At 40.3% G+C, this 20,973-nt stretch overlaps 4 protein-coding genes across 4 annotated transcripts; 2 read left to right on the top strand and 2 right to left on the bottom strand.

Moving 5' to 3' along the window:
- Positions 1-2,603: 2,603 nt before the first annotated feature.
- On the bottom strand, positions 2,604-3,545 carry LOC134453990 (olfactory receptor 10J5-like). Its single transcript, XM_063204734.1, is given in 1 exon segment — positions 2,604-3,545. A coding segment is annotated over 1 exon segment (942 nt).
- A 2,117-nt stretch (positions 3,546-5,662) lies between these two features.
- LOC134453989 (olfactory receptor 10A6-like) lies at positions 5,663-6,601 on the top strand. Its single transcript, XM_063204733.1, has one exon. It carries the CDS (start codon positions 5,663-5,665, stop codon positions 6,599-6,601), a length of 939 nt encoding a protein of 312 aa, XP_063060803.1.
- Positions 6,602-11,363: 4,762 nt separating this feature from the next.
- Positions 11,364-12,327, bottom strand: LOC134453988 (olfactory receptor 52K1-like). Its single transcript, XM_063204732.1, has one exon. The coding sequence runs from the start codon at positions 12,303-12,305 to the stop codon at positions 11,364-11,366; it is 942 nt and encodes a 313-aa protein (XP_063060802.1). The 5' UTR covers positions 12,306-12,327.
- A 5,572-nt stretch (positions 12,328-17,899) lies between these two features.
- On the top strand, positions 17,900-18,849 carry LOC134453784 (olfactory receptor 52K1-like). Its single transcript, XM_063204535.1, has one exon. The coding sequence runs from the start codon at positions 17,900-17,902 to the stop codon at positions 18,839-18,841; it is 942 nt and encodes a 313-aa protein (XP_063060605.1). The 3' UTR covers positions 18,842-18,849.
- The last annotated feature ends 2,124 nt before the right edge of the window (positions 18,850-20,973 follow it).

Here is a 20,973-nt window from a genome sequence, read left to right as displayed (position 1 = left end):
CTCCCAAAAAAAATAATTGACAAATTGCAACTCATTCAAAATTCTGCGGCAAGAATCCTAACAAGAACCAGAATGAGAGAGCACATCTCTCCTGTCTTGGCAGACCTGCACTGGTTACCTGTCTCATACAGAATCGACTTTAAGATTCTGCTCACAGTTTTTAAAGCATTAAATGGACTTGCCCCTAGCTATATCTCAGACATGCTCTCTTTCTATGCCCCTGCTCGAGCTCTCAGGTCCACTGATGCCAAGCTGCTAAGGACCCCCCCCCCCCCCGCAGAAGAAGATCGGCGACGCCGCGTTTGCCTGCTATGCGCCCAAGAGATGGAACGCCCTCCCCATCGAGATCCGATCAGCCACCTCCGTCGACTCCTTCAAGAAGCAGCTGAAGACCCACCTCTTCATCCTTGCCAACTCCTAGCTGCCAAGGCGTCATAGTGTCCCAGCTGCCGCAGCGCCCTTACTACTCGCAACCAGCCCTGGCAGGGGGCTCCCCTAGGTGGCCGCTGGTCTCTGCCTGAGGTTTCTTCCTGACTATAGGGGGTCTTTTTTCTCAGACCTCACTGAGCTTTTTTTCCCCCCTTACAAACTATGAATCAAGCGAAAGGGAGTTTTTCCTCACCCCTGATGCCACCAGGGGCCGCACCTGAGCGCCCAATCTCTGTGTGACTATCTATGACTTATGATAGGCCCAGCCACTATGGACCTTACACATCTAAGAATCCTGGTCCTAACCTACGTTGACCTTATGACTCTACATTCTCTGTCTATCTCTTCTTCCTCTGCCTTCCTGCTTTTTCTGCCTCTCCTCTATACCTCTCCTTTTAAATCTATCTCTAACAATGTTTTTTTTCCCCATTTGTTAAGCACTTTGAGTTACATGCCTTGTATGACACAGTGCTATACAAATACAATTATTATTATTATTATTATTATTATTATTATTATTATTATTATTATTATTATTATTCTTATTCTTATTATATGGGTCCATTACTACAATTGGACCATTTCTCCATTCACTTCAATGCATTTTTTACGAGATCATAATTTCAACATTTTGCATTACATTTTCAAAATTGTAAGTAAAACCTGTTTCTTAAGGCAATATCTTTGTCTTGAAGTAAAACAACTTGTGTGTTTTGTTAAACGATCGTCGTGGTATGCTTTGTAAGTTCCCCTATGGCGAAATGCATTGATGGCTGACTTTCTGCCACCGCCGGATGGTGCTTATTTGTTTCATCAGTTTTAGCACGATCTCTCTGCAACACTGTGTAAAAATATAAACTCTTCCTTGAATAATTGCACAAAGCAAGTGTTCAAATGAAAGGATGTAGAGTTATATTTCGGAAATTTGTACACAAACCTTTTGCAATTTGACGATATCTCAGGGAAACCGCTTCTACTCCATTTTTGCATTTTTCGCCGAGCTGTGATCAACTTGTTGTTGACCGCTGCTCTCTTGTGGCGGTTTCCGTTTACTGCAGGATGTTTGGAAATGACACGCAGGATGTTTTTGAGATCGATTTTTGTTTGTGTCAGTGAGGAGAGGGCTTTGAATTTGATGAAACAAATATGATGCGTCCGGCGCGATAGGGTTAAATAGAAAGAAAATGGCACTCAACATGACAGAAGTGTATTTTTCAGTACTGCATCTTCTCACAATTCTGCAATTTTTCACTTTTGGCCTATCAGGGGCCCCTTTGCAGGTGGGGGGCCCTAGGCTGCAGCCATACCAAGCCTGTGCGTTAATCCGGCCCTGCTAACCAGCATCTGGCCAATTCTGAAAAACCTTTTGTGCGAGATTAATCTTGCTAACTAACAAACAAAGCAACCAATGTACGCTGATACAAATTCGCTGGAATAATATTGCATTTTATTGTGGATAAACGACATGGTATGGAAAATGTGGACGAGATCAGCAACGTGGTATGGAAAACTTTGTCCATTGTATTTATTTCATCGTTGTGACCAGTGTCACCGTCTTGGATGTCATCAGTATTTTAAGACGAGTGTATTTGAGTGCCATCATCGACACCTTTCATTGTTCTATATTATTACTGTATGTTACGTCAAGTCAAGTCAGCTTTTATTGTCACTTTCTTCATAGGCACAAGTCATACAAGGAAAATGTAATTACGTTTTCTCTCTATACCATGCCAGGACATAGACATATACAGGACTGACATACTGTAAGTGCAAGACAGGAAAGGTAACAGTGATAGACTGTAACAATAAGTGGTCAATAATAATACAGTACAAATGAACATTTAACATTCAAAATTCAACTATTCATGTTACTTTCAGAGCTTATTGTATAAGGCAAGTGTTGGGTAACATTAACATGACACGACACCAAAATTAACAAAATATAGGCTACCACAATTTTAACGCAACAGTAATTGCACACTTAACATAGCTTTTTGAACCAACATTTTAATGTAAAATAACCATAACAGATTTGTATTTGACTTTGGAGTTTCTAGCAATCATATCGCTATGTCTTATGCATTTCTACTGTGAACTAAATAAAAAAGACATCATATATACTGAAGCATGAATGTACTATGAATCACAAATGTTACTGTACATGTGTACGTATATCATGTTCTGAATTTCAAAACGATTACATGATGAAATAATTTTTTATGTGCATCTCGGATTTTAGTTAACTTTAGACCAAACATAATGGGATTGAGGAGTGGTGTAATTATCACAAAATACACTGAAAGAATTATGCGAAGTATAGGTGGCACCTTCACCTTTGATGGTACCCTGCTTTGAAACACTTCAATTGACATAGCTATTGAATAATATAACAATGAAACAATATGAGGGACACATGTGTTCAAAGACTTCTTGTTTGGTCCCTTGCTCAAAGTCACTTTGAATATCCTGCCGTACGAGTACAAAATGAGTGCTATCGGACCAAAGATGACAACAATAGTCATGGAAAGGCCGTATATGTTGAGTACAGTTGTGTCCGAACAAGCCTGCCTGATAAGCAAATAGTTGTCACAGCATACCTTCTCTATGATGTTACCACACAATTTCAAACGGACACTCAGAGACACGTTAACTGCAAACTGGACAAATGAAAACAGCCACGGAGCCACAATTAGAGAGGTGACTTTGGTCGGTGTCATGATGCTATTGTACTGTAACGGATGACAGATAGACACATATCTGTCGTAAGACATCAGTGCTAAGGTACAAAACTCCACTGTTGCGTAAGTATATAAACAGTAAACTTGCAGGTAGCAATATGTGAGCTGGAGTTCATGGCTATCTTAGAGCATGTTAACCAGAAGACAAGGAAACAGACCCAGGCTGCCGTACAGTTCATTGACACACAGGCTGCACAGAAACAAGTACATGGGCTCATGCAGAGTCCTGTCCATATAAACAACACTAATCAAAAGGACATTGGCAATAATTATGCAAACATACAACAGTAACAATATAGTAAAGTACAAGTATTTCACATTTCCAACATCAGTGTATGCGGTCAAGATCACAGATGAAAACTGAGTTGAATTCCGCATGTCTACACTTTCAAGAAACACATATGCCGTACATGCATCAAGACAAACTTTTACAAGTGGTGTGTTTGTTCTTACTCCTCATCCTACAGAAATGGGCAAGATCAAATGTCCATTCATTTATACAGTATGTAAGGGGTCTGATTGATTCTAGGTGTCAAGGAAACACATGGTGACGTCAGTGGCTCAGGTAGCGTTTCAAGCCATGCAACACCACTTACTTCAGTATTAGGAATCTTATGGTTTCCACAATGGTGTTTGTAAAATAAAGCATTCCTACAGTGAAAAAAAGATGCTTGTCGTATTTCACATCCGAACAAAAGGGTGCTACTGTGTGGTGAGTGAACCTTGTCGTAGCCCCTTAATGCACGCCGTACCATCTCAGGCTTCAATAATCATTGAAAGGTTAATTATAATAGTACTACCGTACTCTACTATTACATAAACACAACACAGGGCCTTTACTGTAGTGATGCACTACGACTCAGTCAGTGCCATTCTGGTAACAACAAATGCCATGTTTTAACGAGTGTAGGCCTAGTGAGTAGAGCAGCAGAGGAGGAAAGCAGCAGATAATTACATGGTGTCAAATGACCTTTTGCTTTCCAGATGGCTCTAGTTTGGAGCAGTCCTCAGGGGCTGCTGTTGGTAGAGCTTGGAAAGGAGATGCACAGAAAAATAGTGTACTACGACCCATTTAAAGGGGGCCTTAGCTGGAATATACCGGTATATGGGGGCCTTAGCTGGCATATACGGGTATATGGGGGGCCTTGGCAGGAATATACCGGAATATGGGGGGCCTTGGCTGGAATATACCGGCATTTCATTTCATTTATTGTTTATTTAGCAGGGACAGTGCACAATATAAAATTGAGCCAGATCATAGCCACACGGCTAATTTTCATCTATAGTCCCTGGACAGGAAATGGTGTTCAGCTAAAAACAAAAAAGAATTGAAATAAATAATAATACAAGAATTTGATAATACAATTAAAAGGTGCCCAATGTGCAAATATAGGCCCATAACTTTGCATGGCCAAAAAGGCATATCTAGTTAAAATACACCAAAGAAACAAAAAAAAACAAGATGTATGGGCGGCCTTAGCTGGAATCTACCGGTATATGGAAGGCCTTGTCATGGTCAAGTTTGGGAACCTCTGGTCTAGCTGTACACCAAGCTCTACCAACAGCAGCCCCTGAGGACTGCTCCAAACTTGAGCCATCTGGAAAGCAAAAGGTCATTTGACACCATGTAATTATCTGCTGCTTTCCTCCTCTGCTGCTCTACTCACTAGGCCTACACTCGTTAAAACATGGCCTTATGCTATTTGTTGTTACCAGAATGGCACTGACCGATTCGTAGTGCATCACTACAGTAAAGGCCCTGTGTTATGTTTATGTCATAGTAGAGCAGTACTATTATAATTAACCTTTCAATGATTATTGAAGCATGCCTGAGATGGTAGCCTATAGCGTGCATTAAGGTTCACTCACCACACAGTAGCACCCTTTTGTTCGGATGTGCGATACGACAACCATCTTTTTTTCACTTTGGGAATGCTTTATTTTACAAACACCATTGTGGAAACCATAAGATTCCTAATACTGAAGTAAATGGTGTTGCATGGCTTGAAACGCTACCTGAGCCACTGACGTCACCATGTGTTTCCTTGGCACCTTGAATCAATCAGACGCCTTACACACTGTATAAATGAATGGACATTTGATCTTGCTCATTTCTGTAGGATGAGGAGCAAGAACAAACACACCACTTGTAAAAGTTTGCTCCTGATGCATGTACAGTATTTTTGTTGCCTGAAACAGGGGTGTCAGCTGACCCAATGCTATACAAGGGCACAGTAGGGCACCAAGAGATAAGAATCTTTTTTTGCAGCTTTTTATGTGAAAAAGCTCGTAAATTAATTATATTATTGCAAGTGGTGCGTGTGCACTATTTTGTGCGCATTCTGTAGATTACTCTGTGCTAATCTTGAGCTAAATTCCAAGGTAGCAAGGGTTTTTTTTGTTGTGAAAGTCATACTGTGGCACAACAAATCAATACCCAGGCACGTGCCGCTGTAAAATAGGTCTAGCGGCACCCCTGGCCTGAAAGTGTAGAGATGCGGAACTCAACGCACTTTTCATCTGTGATCTTGACCGCATACACTGATGTTGGAAATGTGAAATACTTGTACTTTATTATTTTGTTAGTGTTGTATGTTTGCATAATTATAGCAAATGTCCTTTTGATTAGCATTGTTTATATGGACAGGACTCTGCATGAGCCCATGTACTTGTTTCTGTGCAGCCTGTGTGTCAATGAACTGTACGGCAGCCTGGGTATGTTTCCTTGTCTTCTGGTTAACATGCTCTCAGATAACCATGAACTCCAGCTTGCATATTGCTACCTGCAAGTTTACTGTTTGTATACTTATGGAACAGTGGAGTTTTGTAACTTAGCACTGATGTCTTACGACAGATATGTGTCGATTTGTCATCCTCTACAGTACAATAGCATAATGACACCGACCAAAGTCACCTCTCTAATTGTGGCTCCGTGGCTGTTTTCATTTGTCCAGTTTGCAGTTAACGTGTCTCTGAGTGTCCGTTTGAAATTGTGTGGTAACATCATAGAGAAAGTTTGGTGTGACAACTATTTGCTTATCAGGCAGGCTTGTTCAGACACAACTATAGTCAACATATATGGCCTGTTCATGACTATTGTTGTCATTGTCGGTCCGTTAGCACTCATTTTGTTCTCGTATGTCAGGATATTCAAAGTTACTTTTAGCAATGGACCAAACAAGAAGTCTTTAAATACATGTGTTCCTCATATTGTTTCATTGTTAAATTATTCAATAACTGTTTCATTTGCAGTGTTTCAAAGCAGGGTATCAAAGGGAAATGTGCCACCTACATTGCGCATAATTATTTTGGTGTTTCTTTTAATAATGACACCACTCCTCAATCCCATTATGTTTGGTCTAAAGTTAACTAAAATTCGAGATGCATATAAAAAATTATTTAATCATGTAATCGTTTTGAAATGCAGAACATGATATAACATTCACGCTTCAGTATGATGTATTTTTATTTAGTTAACAGTAGAAATGCATTGATGTACATAAGACATGGCAAAATGATTGCTAGAAACTCCACATTCTGCAATGTTTATAAGTCAAATGCAAAATCTGTTATGGTTATTTTATATTAAACCTTTAAAGGTACACTGTGCAGGAAATGGTCAAAACAGGTACTGCAACTATGCTGCCCGTTGAAACTGTGTCGTCTATTGCCAAATTTGGCCTTTTCGTGAAAGTTTACTAAGTAATAAACTAAAATGGGGCTTAAAGTGGCTATTTCTGGAAATTCAAAATGGCGGACCATGGAGAAGATCCCCCTTTTCATGTATGAAAAGTGCAATTTTTCCAGTCATAATGAATATTTAGAATTTGATGGTGGTGGTAAATATTCATGAAAAAGGTAACATTAGTGAATGGGCAGCATGAATTCTGGAAATAAACAACTAAAAATCTCACACAGTGTCCCTTTAAGGGGTTTCATGTTAATGCAGGCTACATATCACCTGCCTTTTACAATCACTTCTGTAAGTATGGCAGATATACAGTACAATGAAAGGTGTTGACGATGTCACTCAAATACACTTGTCTTAAAATGCTGATAGGAGTCAAGATGCTGACACTGGTCACAATGATGAAATAAATACAAAGACCACCATATATATTATTAAAAAGTCAAGCGAGATGACCGCAAGGTTGGCTATATCAAGCGCAACAACCGCGAGGTGTATTACCGTCTGACATGAGTCGCAAATGCGCGATCATAACACAAACATTCAGCGAGAGTAGATATTGACAGTTTCAGTTTGACAATCTTGAAAATGTATATCACACGGAATGTTTTGCAATTATGGCACAGGCAAGATTTCTGGAACAGGACTGTTCTCTAGTCTACCACTTATGAAAAAGCACTAAAACAACACCTACCACGGCAGAGAGATTAATGTTTAAAGCATGCAAACACTGTTCATATTTAGTAGGTTTGCTGACCAACAGGTGGAGAGGCGAAGCGACTGGAGGGCAGTCTGAAAGCGTCTGTCAATGGAACGCGATGGTGACGCGCATCCCCAAACCCCAAATCCATATTTTGAGAATAGATTAACGTGCAATATTTTCTTTGTCGCGCGAAGAGTCTCACATTATCGCAGCACGTTAACGCCGATAACGGCCCACCACTACTTAAAATGCTGATAGGATTTAAGATGCTGACACTGGTCACAATGATGAAATAAATACAATGGCCAAAGTATTCCATACTACATCGCTGATCCACATGACCACCATATATATTACTTCAGCAAATCTGTACTCAATAATGAAAATAATAATAACAAAGTGATATTTTAATGCTTTGTAAATAGCTTGTAGACATTAAAAGATCATTTAAACGGAAATTGTCCGTTGTAAATATTACCTAAACAAAAGTTTTCCTACATGACTTTGTGTTTTCACTTTAGAATAACAGGTGCAAAAAGCTTTGTAAATAGTTTGTAGATGCTCCGTAAATAGTTTGTAGACATTAAAAGATCATTTAAATGGAAATTGTCCCTTATACAAATTACCTAGATGAAAGTTTTCATACATGCCTCTGTGTTTTCACTTTGGAATAACAGGCTCAAAAAGCTTTGTAAAAAGTTTGTAAATGCTCTGTAAATAGTTTGTAGATATTAACAACTCATCTACTAATACTTTATGATTGCTTTGGAAGCAGCTTTATAAATCATCTATAATAGTTTTTACATAGTATTCATTAATAATTTACAAACATTTGTAAATGTGTTACTGATACTTTTTAAGTGATTGATAGTCGCCTGTTATTCTAAAGTGTTACCACAAAACATTTCTAAATGCTCTTTTTACTTTCATGTAGCAAACACTTTTGTTTACGAGGTACAAACTTCAAAAGTCTTGGCTAGATGTACAGTATTTACAGTGTGTTTTCTTGCACTGATTGAAGACCTCTAAAACGGGTTATTTTTTACAGTGTGTTTTCTTGCACTGATTGAAGACCTCTAAAACGGGTTATTTTTTACAGTGTGTTTTCTTGCACTGATTGAAGACCTCTAAAACGGGTTATTTATTTTTTTTACAGTTGATTCATTTAAATAAAGCTTGTTTGCATTACATTCACTTTACTGTCATATTCATTTTTGTTAGGCTTTTCAGAATACAACCATATGTGCGACTTTTGCATAGATGTTTACAGCTAGTTGAAATACTTGAAAAAAGTCAAGGTGCTGCAATTTACCTCCAAGCCTCTGAGAGGCCTTAGACTCTAGACGGTTAACTATTCTTGGTCTTATTTAGTGGAGAGGGTGGTCATCTTGAAAAATGGTGGCCATCTTGACGGCCAATGCCTTTAGATGGAAGAGCATTCTATTGGACCACTGTGTCAGTTTCCATGGTTGCATGCCAAAGTGAACTATTTTCGGCCTAATGCACTCTGCTATGTAGCTGTCAGAATTCGGTGAAAGGATTTCTGTGGGCCCATAACGCAAAGCACTTCTGTGACCCACCGCAAAATTTTGGCAAAATCTTTGGGAACTGCCAGATATTGTGTCATAATGGCGCATGTTCCTTTCACAGAATTCTGTGAAATCATGTTGATTAGAAACATACAGTACAGTGGGTCGAGAAGGGGTCCTGCTGGGTCGTGAAGGGTTACTGGGTGAGTCAAGAAGGGGTACTGGGTGGGTCGACAAGGGTTACTGGGTGGGTCGACAAGGGTTACTGGGTGGGTCGTGAAGGGGTGCTGTTTGGGTCGACAAGGGTTACTGGGTGGGTCGTTTAGGGGTCCTGTTTGGGTCGACAAGGGTTACTGGGTGGGTCGTGAAGGGTTACTGGGTGGGTCGAGAACGGGTCCTGGGTGGGTCGTGAAGGGGTACTGGGTGGCTTGTGAGGGGGTGCTCGGTGGGTCGTGAAGTGGTCCTGTTTGGGTCGTGAAGGGGTCCTGTTTGGGTCGTGAAGGGGTCCTGTTTGGGTCGACAAGGATTACTGGGTGTCGTGAAGGGTTACTGGGTGGGTCGTGAAGGGTTACTGTTTGGGTGGGTCGAGAAGGGTTACTGGGTGGGTCGTGAAGGGGTACTGGGTGGGTCGTGAAGGGGTCCTGTTTGGGTCGTGAAGGGGTCCTGTTTGGGTCGACAAGGGTTACTGGGTGGGTCATGAAGAGGTGCTGGGTGGCTTGTGAAGGGTTACTGGGTGGCTTGTGAAGGGTTACTGGGTGGCTTGTGAAGGGGTACTGGGTGGGCCGTGAAGGGTTACTGGGTGGGTCGACAAGGGGTACTGGGTGGGCCGTGAAGGGGTCCTGTTTGGGTCGACAAGGGGTACTGGGTGGCTTGTGAAGGGTTACTGGGTGGGTCGTGGAGGGTTACTGGGTGGGTCGTGAAGGGGTCCTGTTTGGGTCGACAAGGGTTACTGGGTGGGTCGTGAAGGGTTACTGGGTGGCTTGTGAAGGGTTACTGGGTGTGTCGTGAAGGGGTCCTGGGTGGGTCGTGAAGGGTTACTGGGTGGGTCGTGAAGGGGTCCTGGGTGGGTCGTGAAGGGTTACTGGGTGGGTCGTGAAAGGGTACTGGGTGGGTCGTGAAGGGTTACTGGGTGGGTCGTGAAGGGTTACTGTTTGGGTCGACAAGGGTTACTGGGTGGGTTGCGGAGCTGTGGTGTAATTTTCTTTTAATTCACCCTTTTACAGTCAGTCACAAAAGTAAAACAAGATGCGAAAGCCTATAGATACTGACGGCGTGACAAAAATTGTGTCAGAATGTAATGGAACAATGGAAGACTGAGGGCCCATTACTGTAGAGAATAACACACCAATCCATTTTGCATATTAGCCCAGGGACATGCTTGTTGCAGATACTCGCTTCCATGTGAATTTGATGTCAATTAAAGTGTATGTAATTTTTTTGTGATATCATTTGTTATTGGTACAGCGTATGATTAGTGTCAAATTGACATTGTATTTTACTGTGTAAAGAAGTCATTTGTTGTGCTTGGGATTGTTTTTTTTTCATCAGACAAATGCATTTATATTTTTTGTTTCAATTGTAGCGTTTTGTGTGTTTTTTGTTTTTTTTTGGGGGGGGGGGTGAAATATTTTTTTATTTTTTTTAATTACGTTTGTTATTGGTACAATTGGTATTGCGAAGGAGGTGCCATGTAACTCCAGTTGCCCACCACTTCTCTAATCATCAAGTCGTCAATTACTTTTCCACTATACACATCAATTGCAAGGCTGTACAATAACTGTCTAGTCAGTCATCAATTCCTTTCCCTTTTATTAAACCACATTCGGCTTTGCAAAAACATGACAATGTGCATTGTTAAGATTTGGAACATTTAATAGGATTTGTGTGCATACATTTGTTAACGAAAAGAAGGAAAGAAAAATATTAATATTAGTATTAATTCCTCTTCTGGACAATGTTCTTCTTAAAATTTGTGTGGATTTGTGTGAATAAATTTGTGAAATAAAAGAAGGAAATAAAAACGTCTATTAATTCCTATTCTGTACAATATTCCTGTTAGAAAAGCTAATTCAGAGCCTTTCCTATACAGATAAGTAATGACATTCTTCATTATGATACAGTATTGTATACAGTAATGAATGAAAACGTAGACAAAGTCTTCATTTGCTAATAACAGAGTTTTAATGCGCTGTGTGGTATCAGATGTGGGAAATATTCACAATAATATTTGTAATAATACAGGTGACATATTCATGCTATATTACGAAAATACGCCTCTATGAAATGAAAGTAGCTTTCACAGAAGTCATCATACTTAGAATTCTTCTTCGGATGTCCGGTAAGTTTAGGCCATAGATTAAAGGATTTAGTAATGGTGGAATCACAATAAATTCAAGGGAAATGATCAAAACCACAACATCTGCAATTTGACCAGGTTCAAACCGACTGAGTGCTATATCGGAAAATGTTGCAAATGAATAGGTAACAAAACTGACAATGTGCGGTAGACATGTTTGCAGTGCTTTGCCTCTAAACTCAGCTGTGCTTTTTCTACAGACAATAAGAATCCTGATGTACGTGAACAATATGAAACTTGCTGGCAGAAAGACTGTAGTCAAAGAAACAAAATAGCCCCAAATGTTGTTAAGTACAGTAGACACACAAGATAGCCTTACCACAGCCCAATTCGAACAATACACCTGTGGTATCTTATTACCACACAGAGGTAGCCTTGTAGACAAAACTATTGCAACACTCAAACAAAAGAATGACCAGGAAAAAGCACAGAAAATAAGCAAAAACGTTTTTCTCTGTGTCATGATTTTGTGATACAGCAAAGGGTCACATATGGCCACATATCTGTCGTACGCCATTACAGTTAACACAGTGAATTCAGAAATGCCATACGTGTAGATGACAAATAACTGTACATAGCATGCAGGACGGGATATTCGGTGAGTATTTGACAGAAGGTCAGCTGAAAGCCTCGGGAACAGTGCAGAGCTACCATACAGAGAGTTCAATAGCAGGAAAGACATCAGAAGGTAGATGGGTTCATGAAGAGATTTGTCCTTGAATACAGCCAGCAGGATAGTCACATTAAAGAGTATGATGAGAAAATATGCCAATATGGTTATCAGAAAATACACTATCCGTACATGTTCATATCCTTTGAATAATGTGAAATTAAAGTAAGGTGGTACTGTTTTATTGTCCATTCAGTGTCCCTAAAAAGGCTGCCCGGGGTCTCTGAAAACAAGAAACAGCTAGGCATGAATGGCTGTGGACAGCAAATAGAATACAAGTAGTTGATAGTAGTAGTCTATCAGTCATTGTTGTATGTAAACAGGCTCTATGTAAACATTGATCTTTTTGAATTGCACTACAGAACAGCATTTGTATTTCAAAAAAATCACAAATACCGAAAATATACTGTATAATTGCATATATTTATACAGTATTTCCTCTTCTACCGGTTATAGCATTCCCTTACCCAAGTCCTAGCTAAGGCCAGCACATGTAAGCATTTGGAAATGTTGGCCTATAACTTTTCATTTCTCATGAACAAATGAACAACCAAAAAATGAAACATTAGGTTTGTCCTTACAAATTACAAATTCACCCTAGTGAAACATCAACCTAACATCCGATAATAATACATTAAAGATCAATCAGGTGTGCATGGCATGTAAAACTGTGTATTAGAAAGCTACCTGGCAAGAAGAAAGCACATACTCTGTTATACTGTACCTTCAGCCTCACTTGTTTCAAGGCCAATCTGAGGAATGGCATCTTCAGTTCCGCTTTAAGTTCGGTTGCCAAATCTCTTGGCAGTGTCAACTCCCTTATTACACTGGAGACATTCAGGGCTGAACGTTTTTTTAATTTCATTTCTGAAAATAGGGGCCGACGAGGGTGCGGGGCCCACCAGGAAATGCCTACTATGCCAGATGGCCAGTACAGCCAGAGATTCTTTAAGTATATAGAGATATGCAAAGCTAATAGTAGGTTGCTATGGGCACCTAACATGACCAGGTTCCGGTCTGCCTAAAGGGGCGTGTCATAATACTCCTAGCATTGAATAGAACAGTCCTTAGGTCTGCCTAAGGGGGGATTTCACCCCCTCTCCCTTGCAATAATAGAACCCGGAAACAATGGGCCAATGGAACCTCTCTCTCTCTCTACTCTACTCTCTCTGGTACAGCTCTGCTAGGTCAGGAACTAGGCTGAGGTCATGGGCTCAGAGGAGCATTCAGATTCAGATTCAGATAACTTTATTAGTCCCATCAGAAGGGCAATTCAGTTTGCGGTCCCAGTCTCCATCAGTCAATGAATAAATAGTATAAATAAAAAGATTAGAAAATGAAATACAAAACCTAAAGAAAACAACAATAAATAAATAAGAAAACAAAAGACATACACATTTTAACACATACTGTACATTCAAACACGCTGTCCTGTCAGTGATGAGCAGCCCAGAAAGTCAAAGAATGCGCGCACATCAGTGGCACAGGTGCTGGACCAAACGTAAGATAACTGAAAAGTGGTTGCACTCTCATGAAGGACGGTTAGTCCGAAACATCGTGCCATTAAATATTTGGTAGCATTTAACAGTGTTGCGGACCTTTATTTTCTTTTCAGTGATGAGCAACCCTCAGTAAATTGAACGTTCAGTAGTGAACTCTGTCCCTACAACCTTGTTTAATAATCTAATGGTTGTAGGGATTAAAGATCCAGAGTAACGCTTTGTTTTTGTCCTGACAGAATAATAGCGCCTCCCAGAGGGCATTAAGTAAGGGTTAACGTTCGGCGAGAAGGTCGCTACCGTGGAATAGCAGCACGACAGAGAGAATCTTTAGACCCCGACGCGGAGCGGAGGGGTCTTGTTCTCTCTGAAGTGCTGCTATTCCACAAAGCGACCGACTCGCCGAAAGTTAACCCGCTTATTATATGAATATACTTAAATGATTCTCACATGCGGGGACATTTCTTTAGACCTATTTAATGTTAAGATTGTTGCTGCGCAAAACAAAACAGTGCCGATGTGGAACACCGCTAGGCAACAGCTAGGTAGGCTAGCCAGGACAGGTGTTGTCTATCACAGCAGCTGATTAGAGTGACAAAAGACCGGACCCCCTGCGGAGTGATATGAAACATTCGCTTTAGCCACTGACTTGTATACAAGCCAGTAGCTTTAGCAGTGAACGTCTTGTTGCCATTGACAGCGGTAGCCAGGACAACGGGTGCTGTCTATCACAGCAGCTGATTAGAGTCTTGTTGAAAAGTCGCTTTAGCAGTGAAAAGTCTTGTTGCCATTGACAGCGGTCTGTTATAGACCAACCCGTCCGTTATCGAAAAATAACAGACGTCCGAACGTTGGGGAGCCCCGTTGAAATGAATGGAGCATTCGACAGATGACGTCACAACCATATAATAATTTTCGATAACGGACGGGTTGGTCTATAACAGACCGCTATCAATGGCAACAAGACTTTTCACTGCTAAAGCGACTTTTCAACAAGACTCTAATCAGCTGCTGTGATAGACAACACCTGTTGTCCTGGCTACCTAGCTGTTGCCTAGCAGTGTTCCACAACGGCACTGTTTTGTTTTGCGCAGCAACAATCTTAACATTAAATAGGCCTAAAGAAATGTCCCCGCCATGTGTGAATCATTTAAGTATATCCATATAATAAGCGGGTTAACTTTCGGCGAGTCGGTCGCTTTGTGGAATAGCAGCACTTCAGAGAGAACAAGACCCCTCCGCTCCGCGTCGGGGTCTAAAGATTCTCTCTGTCGTGCTGCTATTCCACGGTAGCGACCTTCTCGCCGAACGTTAACCCTTACATAACAGACGTGCGAACGTGGGAGAGCCCCGTTGAAATGAATGGAGCATTCGACCGATGACGTCACACCATATAATAATGAAAATTCACCACCTAGAACATGGTCAGGAACATTCCAAGAACATGATTAAAGGGGAACTTTTGCCAATTTCAATATGCTTTTTTGTATTGCTCATGCTACGCTTGACTTGTCAGTACCTGGTGATGCAAACTTGTTAATGTGTTTTTTATAAATTGTTTTGTCAGATCATTTTTTAAAAATGTTTTGTGTATTGTAGATTTGCGTTGGGTTTTTTTTTACATTTGATAATGTGTTTTATGAAAGAAGAATTTGGTTTATTTTTTTTAGATGTACGTGTGTATGAAAATGTAATTTTGTTTTCAAACATGTTAATGTGCGTTATAATATGTAAAAACTGCTTGCACTTCCAGGCTTCTGTAGCCTACCTACTTCCTGATGGCCGCTGCAGGTAGACTTGCGCCCAATGTGGCGCGTCAGCAAAATTCCCGTGCACACAAACTTGTTTAGTTTGATTGCATAAAGTGACTCATAATCTTCCATTTCATGACAAAAAATAAGGTGATTAACGTACAAATTATACATTTTTACAAGTTTTATTGACAGCTGTGTCATCCTGGATGAAAAAAATGCATTCAGATAAAATGGGCCACCTATTCAGGTAAAGAGGGCCACCTATTCATTTCAATGGTGAAATTAAGAATTGCACAAAAGAAAAACAAAATAAGTGGTGATTTTAATATTTTTCAATTTTTTTCAACACATCATAAAACAGTATCAAAACTTCATTGAAAGAGCCACCCTGACACCTCCATCTTCAATAATGGTCACATTGTTTTTGTAAAAAATATGAATGGTAATTCCCATAGAAAAAACAGCCCAAATGACCTGAAAGGGGCGGCCCATTTTACCTTAACATGATCAGCTAAAATGGACCGATTTTTTAAAAATGTTTTTAGGTATTTAAACATCACAATGTTGCCACAACTATGTTTTTCCAGATTAAAGGCACATATTCAAACCTGAAAACATTTTTTCCAGTTTTTATCACATCTGAAAACAGTATCATCCTTATTTTATGTAGAGACGATTTCTTATTTTGGCAAGACCGAAAATGTACTTTCTTCTGTCACGCTCCATATGAGAGTTCCCCCTGCCCATTAAAAAAGTGTTGTGCTATTCAAATGACTTTACACAGATGGAGTAGTAATGTTGCAACAATTTCAGTACATTTGTGGTGATTGGTCTGTAGAATTAAAAGAAATGAGACACTGATGCTTATCCGGCCCAATTTAGCTGATGGCCCAAATTACCTGAACGCATCCTACCTATAAGAATGGCTTAATATCAAACTCCTCGTTTAAGCCTGCTGGAGACATAGTATTAAGTGTGTGTATGTAATTGGTCTCTTGTTGCCGTAAAAGACGTTTGTGGTTGCCTCCCCTGCGAGGCTTGTCCACGTTTTCGATGCCAATGTGTTGAAAAAAGCACAGGGGTAACGCCGACTTTTTAAAAAACCTCCCATGCTACTTCCATCTAGAATAATACAGAACACATCCGGAATGATACAGAGCACATCTATCACATACAGTACAATGCATTCACCACATTTTTAAATGCTGGATTTACAGTAGTCTGGTGTTATTCTTATCTATTTCAAGATGATCCTGATCTGCTAAATCATGAAAGAGTTCCATTGAGTCAGTGTTAAGATCACAAGTGTCAAAACTGGAGATGCACCGGATCCGGATCTGGTTTCGGATCCGGCAGGATAATAGGGTTTTTCACAGAATCCGGGTCCGTCAGGATCTTAAGCAGTGGATCCGGTATCCGTGGATCCGGTTGCCTAAAAATCAGGATCTGGTGCATCTCTAGCCTAGTCTTTTCAGTCAGTCTTCCACAACCCCAATCACTGCATGGACTGAACGCACTTTGGAAGTGGCCGTTGCAGACAGTGTGGCAGTAAGCCAAAAAATAGTTTGAGCCAACCTAATAAAAAGGGCCCATGTGTGCGAGTAGATGATATGTTTCAACCCTTTCATAGGATCCAGCATCCGGTTCTGGATCCGGCAGGATCTTAAGCAGTGAATCCGGTATCCGGCAGGATCCTAAAAATCAGGATCCGGTGCATCTCTAGTCAAAACGGGAAAATAATTTCTTAAGGGCGTTAGCGAACACAGTCTGCAGTGTGATGAGGGAGTTGACACTGCCAAGAGATTTGGCAACCGGACTTAAAGCTGAACTGAAGGTTAGATTCCTCAGATTGGCCTTGAAACAAGTGAGGCTGAAGGTACAGTAACAGAGTATGTGCTTTCTTCTTGCCAGGTAGCTTTCTAATACACAGTTTTACATGCCATGCACACCTATACAGCTGCACAGGCACACCTGATTTATCTATTATTATTGTTATTGTTATTATTATAATTATTATGATGATATAATATTATTTATTATTGTCTGATATTCGGTTGATGTTTCACTAAGGTGAATTTATAATTTGTAAGGACAAACCTCATGTTGCATTTTCTGGTTGTTCATTTTGTTCATCATAAATGAAAAGTTATAGGCCTACATTTCCAAACGCCTACTTGAGCTGACCTTAACTAGGACTTGTTATATAGACAGCTATACAAACAGTATAACAACCACTTCTATAACATAATCTTAAGTCATGATAATATCTTGGCTAAGGAAATGCTGAAATAGAAGATGTAATAATGGAATATATTTTATTATATGTAATAATATATAATTTTTGAAGTACAAATGCTGTTCTGTAGCGCAAGTCTAAGAACAATATTTACATAAGAGCCTGTTTACATTCAACAACGACTGATAGACATGACTAAACAATATCAACTATTTGTATTCTGTTTGCGTTCATGCCATTCATGCCTAGCTGTTTCTAGTTTTCAGAGACCCCGGGCAGCTTTTTTACGGATACTGAATGGACAATAAAACAGTACCACCGTACTTTAATTTCACATTATTTAAAAGTTATGAACATGTACGGATAGTATATTTTTTGATAACAATATTGGCATATTTTCTCATCATACTTTTCAATGTGACTATCCTGCTGACTGTATTCAAAAACAAATCACTTCATGAACCCATCTATCTTATAATGTCTTTCCTGCTATTGAACTCTCTGTTCGGCAGCTCTGCACTGTTCCCGAGGCTTTCCGCTGACCTTTTGTCAAATACTCACAGAATATCCCGCCCTGCTTGTCTCATACAATTATTTTTTATTTACAGCTATGCAATTTCTGAATTCACTGTGCTAAGTGTAATGGCATATGATCGATATATTGCCATATGCGAACCTTTGCTTTATCACAAAATCATGACACAAAGAAAAACGTTTTTGCTTATTTTCTGCGCTTTTTTCTGGGCATTCTTTTGTATGACTATTGCAGTAGTTTTTTCTTCAAGAAGACCTCTGTGTGGTAATCAAATACCACGGTTATACTGCTCAAATTGGGCAGTGGTAAGGCTTTCCTGTATGTCCACTGTAGCAAACAATATCTATGGCTATTTGGTTACTTTGACTACAGTCTTTCTGCCAGCTAGTTTCATATTGTTCACGTACATCAGGATTCTCATTGTCTGCAGAAAAAGCACAGCAGAGTTTAGAGGCAAAGCCCTGCAAACATGTCTACCGCACATTGTCAGTTTTGTCACCTATTCAATAGCATCATTTTCCGATATTGCTCTCAGTCGGTATGAACCTGGTCAAATTGCAGATGCTCTAGTTTTGATGATTTCCCTTGAATTTATTGTGATTCCACCATTACTAAATCCTTTGATCTATGGCCTGAACTTACCGGACATCCGAAGGAAAGTTCTAAGCATGATGACTTCTGCGAAAGCTACTTTCATTTCATAGAGGCGTATTTTCGAGTAATATAGCATGGACATGTCACCTGTATTATTTACAATATTATTGTGTATATTTCTAACACATCTGATACCACACAGTGCATTGACATCTCTCTGATTAGCAAATGAAGACTTTGTCTACCTGTTCATTCATTACTGTGTGCAATGCTGTTTTATAATGAAGAATGTCATTACTTATCTGTATAGGAAAGGCTCTGAATTAGCTTTTTTAAAAACAGGAATATTGTACAGAATAGGAATTAATTCACCATTTTTATTTCCGTCTTTTATTTCACAAATATATGCACACAAATCCTATTAAATGTTCCTACTTTTATCAAATAACACTGCACAGTGTCTTGTGATTGAAAAGCTGAATGTGGTTCAATAAAAGGAAAAGGACTTTGACTGATTAGACAGTTATCACGCACACACACACACAAACACACACACAAAATAATTTAATGCAAGGTGCGCCCCCTTCTGCTTGATTTAAAATATTACTCCACGAGTATTAAACCTTGGCAAATATGACAAAAAAAACTTTACAAACCCCCCCTGAAAACACCTGTACTATATGTCTATTTCTTGCACTAAATATATAAATGCATTTGTCTGAAAACAATCCCAAGCATAAGAAATGGCCACTTTCCTGTACACAGTAAAATACAGTGTCAATTTGACACTAATTCAACACTGTATGTCATTCGAATGTGAGCAGAGCATGTTAAATCTGCAATATTTGTTACTGTGTAATGAATGAGACAAAATGAGCAGAGACAAAGGCAGGCCAAAATCAGGCCAAGATCAAAATTGGATCTGTTTCCCATCCAATTGGGCTGCTTAGGGTGGCCGTGTGTGGGAAAAAATGTCATTTAGCAGAAAAAAAACAGACCAATTTTTGCTATAGAAATCAATAGAATTGGGCAGGATTTTGTGCTTCTAGGCGGGTTTTGAGCATTTTTTGGGGCTGGAAATCTTCAGCCTCATCTGGCAACTCTATTCGGGCCACCTTTAGGCATAAAGTGAAGTGAAGTGAAAGCCCTACTGGGAAACTCCAACTCCCATTGTCACTAGGTGCATTCGAGATGTGTCAACGCATGCATGCGCATTTAGACAGCAATGCACCCTGGATGGAAAATGCTGCATGACGGTTAGATTTCCTGTCAAACTTCGAAATTTCGTCGACGTTGCGTTGACGAGGTGACATGTCACATGGTGTAAAACTATCGCGGGATGAATGCGGCTGCAGTCAGATCTTGCAACCTCTGCAGTTGCTTATCCCCTTCAATGCTCGTCGGCGGACTGCCTCCGAGGTCACGCGCCCATGAACTGGTTGGTCAACAACTCACTCACGTGTGTAGGCCTATATGGGTCTTGTCTCACACCTCTACACAAGTTTGCGCAGGTCCCCACTTCAGCTCCTCCTCACTGCCTGTCCCCCCACTCCTCACACGTGGTGTGTTAGTAGAGCAAACTGGTGCGAGCTCATCGTCTCGTTCATATTTGTGGCCGACTGCAAATGCGCTGTATTTAATAACACCCACATCGTGACAAGAAGTTCTCGCTCACATGGTTCCGTCAACGTTGGTCGTCCGCAACAAAGTCGTATGGGCTTATTGTGACGCAGCACTCCACAGCACACAAGGGTTCACTGCACACTGCACACAACGAAATTGCATTTATGCTTCACCCGTTCAAGGGGGCAGCCCCCAAAGGCGCCCCAAGGGAGCAGTTCGGCAGGACAGTACCATGCTCAGGGTACCTCAGTCATGGAGGAGGAGGATGGGAAAGAGCAATGGTTAATTACTCCCGCCACTAACCTGGCGGGTTAGGAGTTGAACCCATAGACATCATATAGGACAGGTGTCACCAACGTGGTGCCCGCGGGCGCCAGGTAGCCCTCCAGGAGCTTCTGAGGTGCCCACCATGATTCTTGTAAACAGTGTCGACTACAAGATTTTAGTCACAGTTAATGTTTTTCTTGATTTAAATATGCAATTATTTCTTTATAGCCTATAACGAATATTTCCTTATAACTTATAAGCAAATTATCATTCAACCTAGAGTGATTTGGGAATTATGTCAAAACATCAGTAGAGGATTTTGAACAAAAATAGCCCTCGGGTAGCTCTCAGT

The sequence above is a fragment of the Engraulis encrasicolus genome, chromosome 8 (genome assembly GCF_034702125.1).
Source record: "Engraulis encrasicolus isolate BLACKSEA-1 chromosome 8, IST_EnEncr_1.0, whole genome shotgun sequence".
Taxonomy (NCBI): Eukaryota; Metazoa; Chordata; class Actinopteri; order Clupeiformes; family Engraulidae; genus Engraulis; species Engraulis encrasicolus.
Note: the sequence above shows the minus strand (reverse complement) of the source record. Positions and strands in the feature narration are given on the sequence as shown.

Bases quoted from the DNA above. Each gene is read 5' to 3' on its own strand.
- LOC134453784 (XM_063204535.1), top strand. From the start codon at position 17,900: ATGGACAATAAAACAGTACCACCGTACTTTAATTTCACATTATTTAAA.
- LOC134453988 (XM_063204732.1), bottom strand. From the start codon at position 12,305: ATGGACAATAAAACAGTACCACCTTACTTTAATTTCACATTATTCAAA.
- LOC134453989 (XM_063204733.1), top strand. From the start codon at position 5,663: ATGCGGAACTCAACGCACTTTTCATCTGTGATCTTGACCGCATACACT.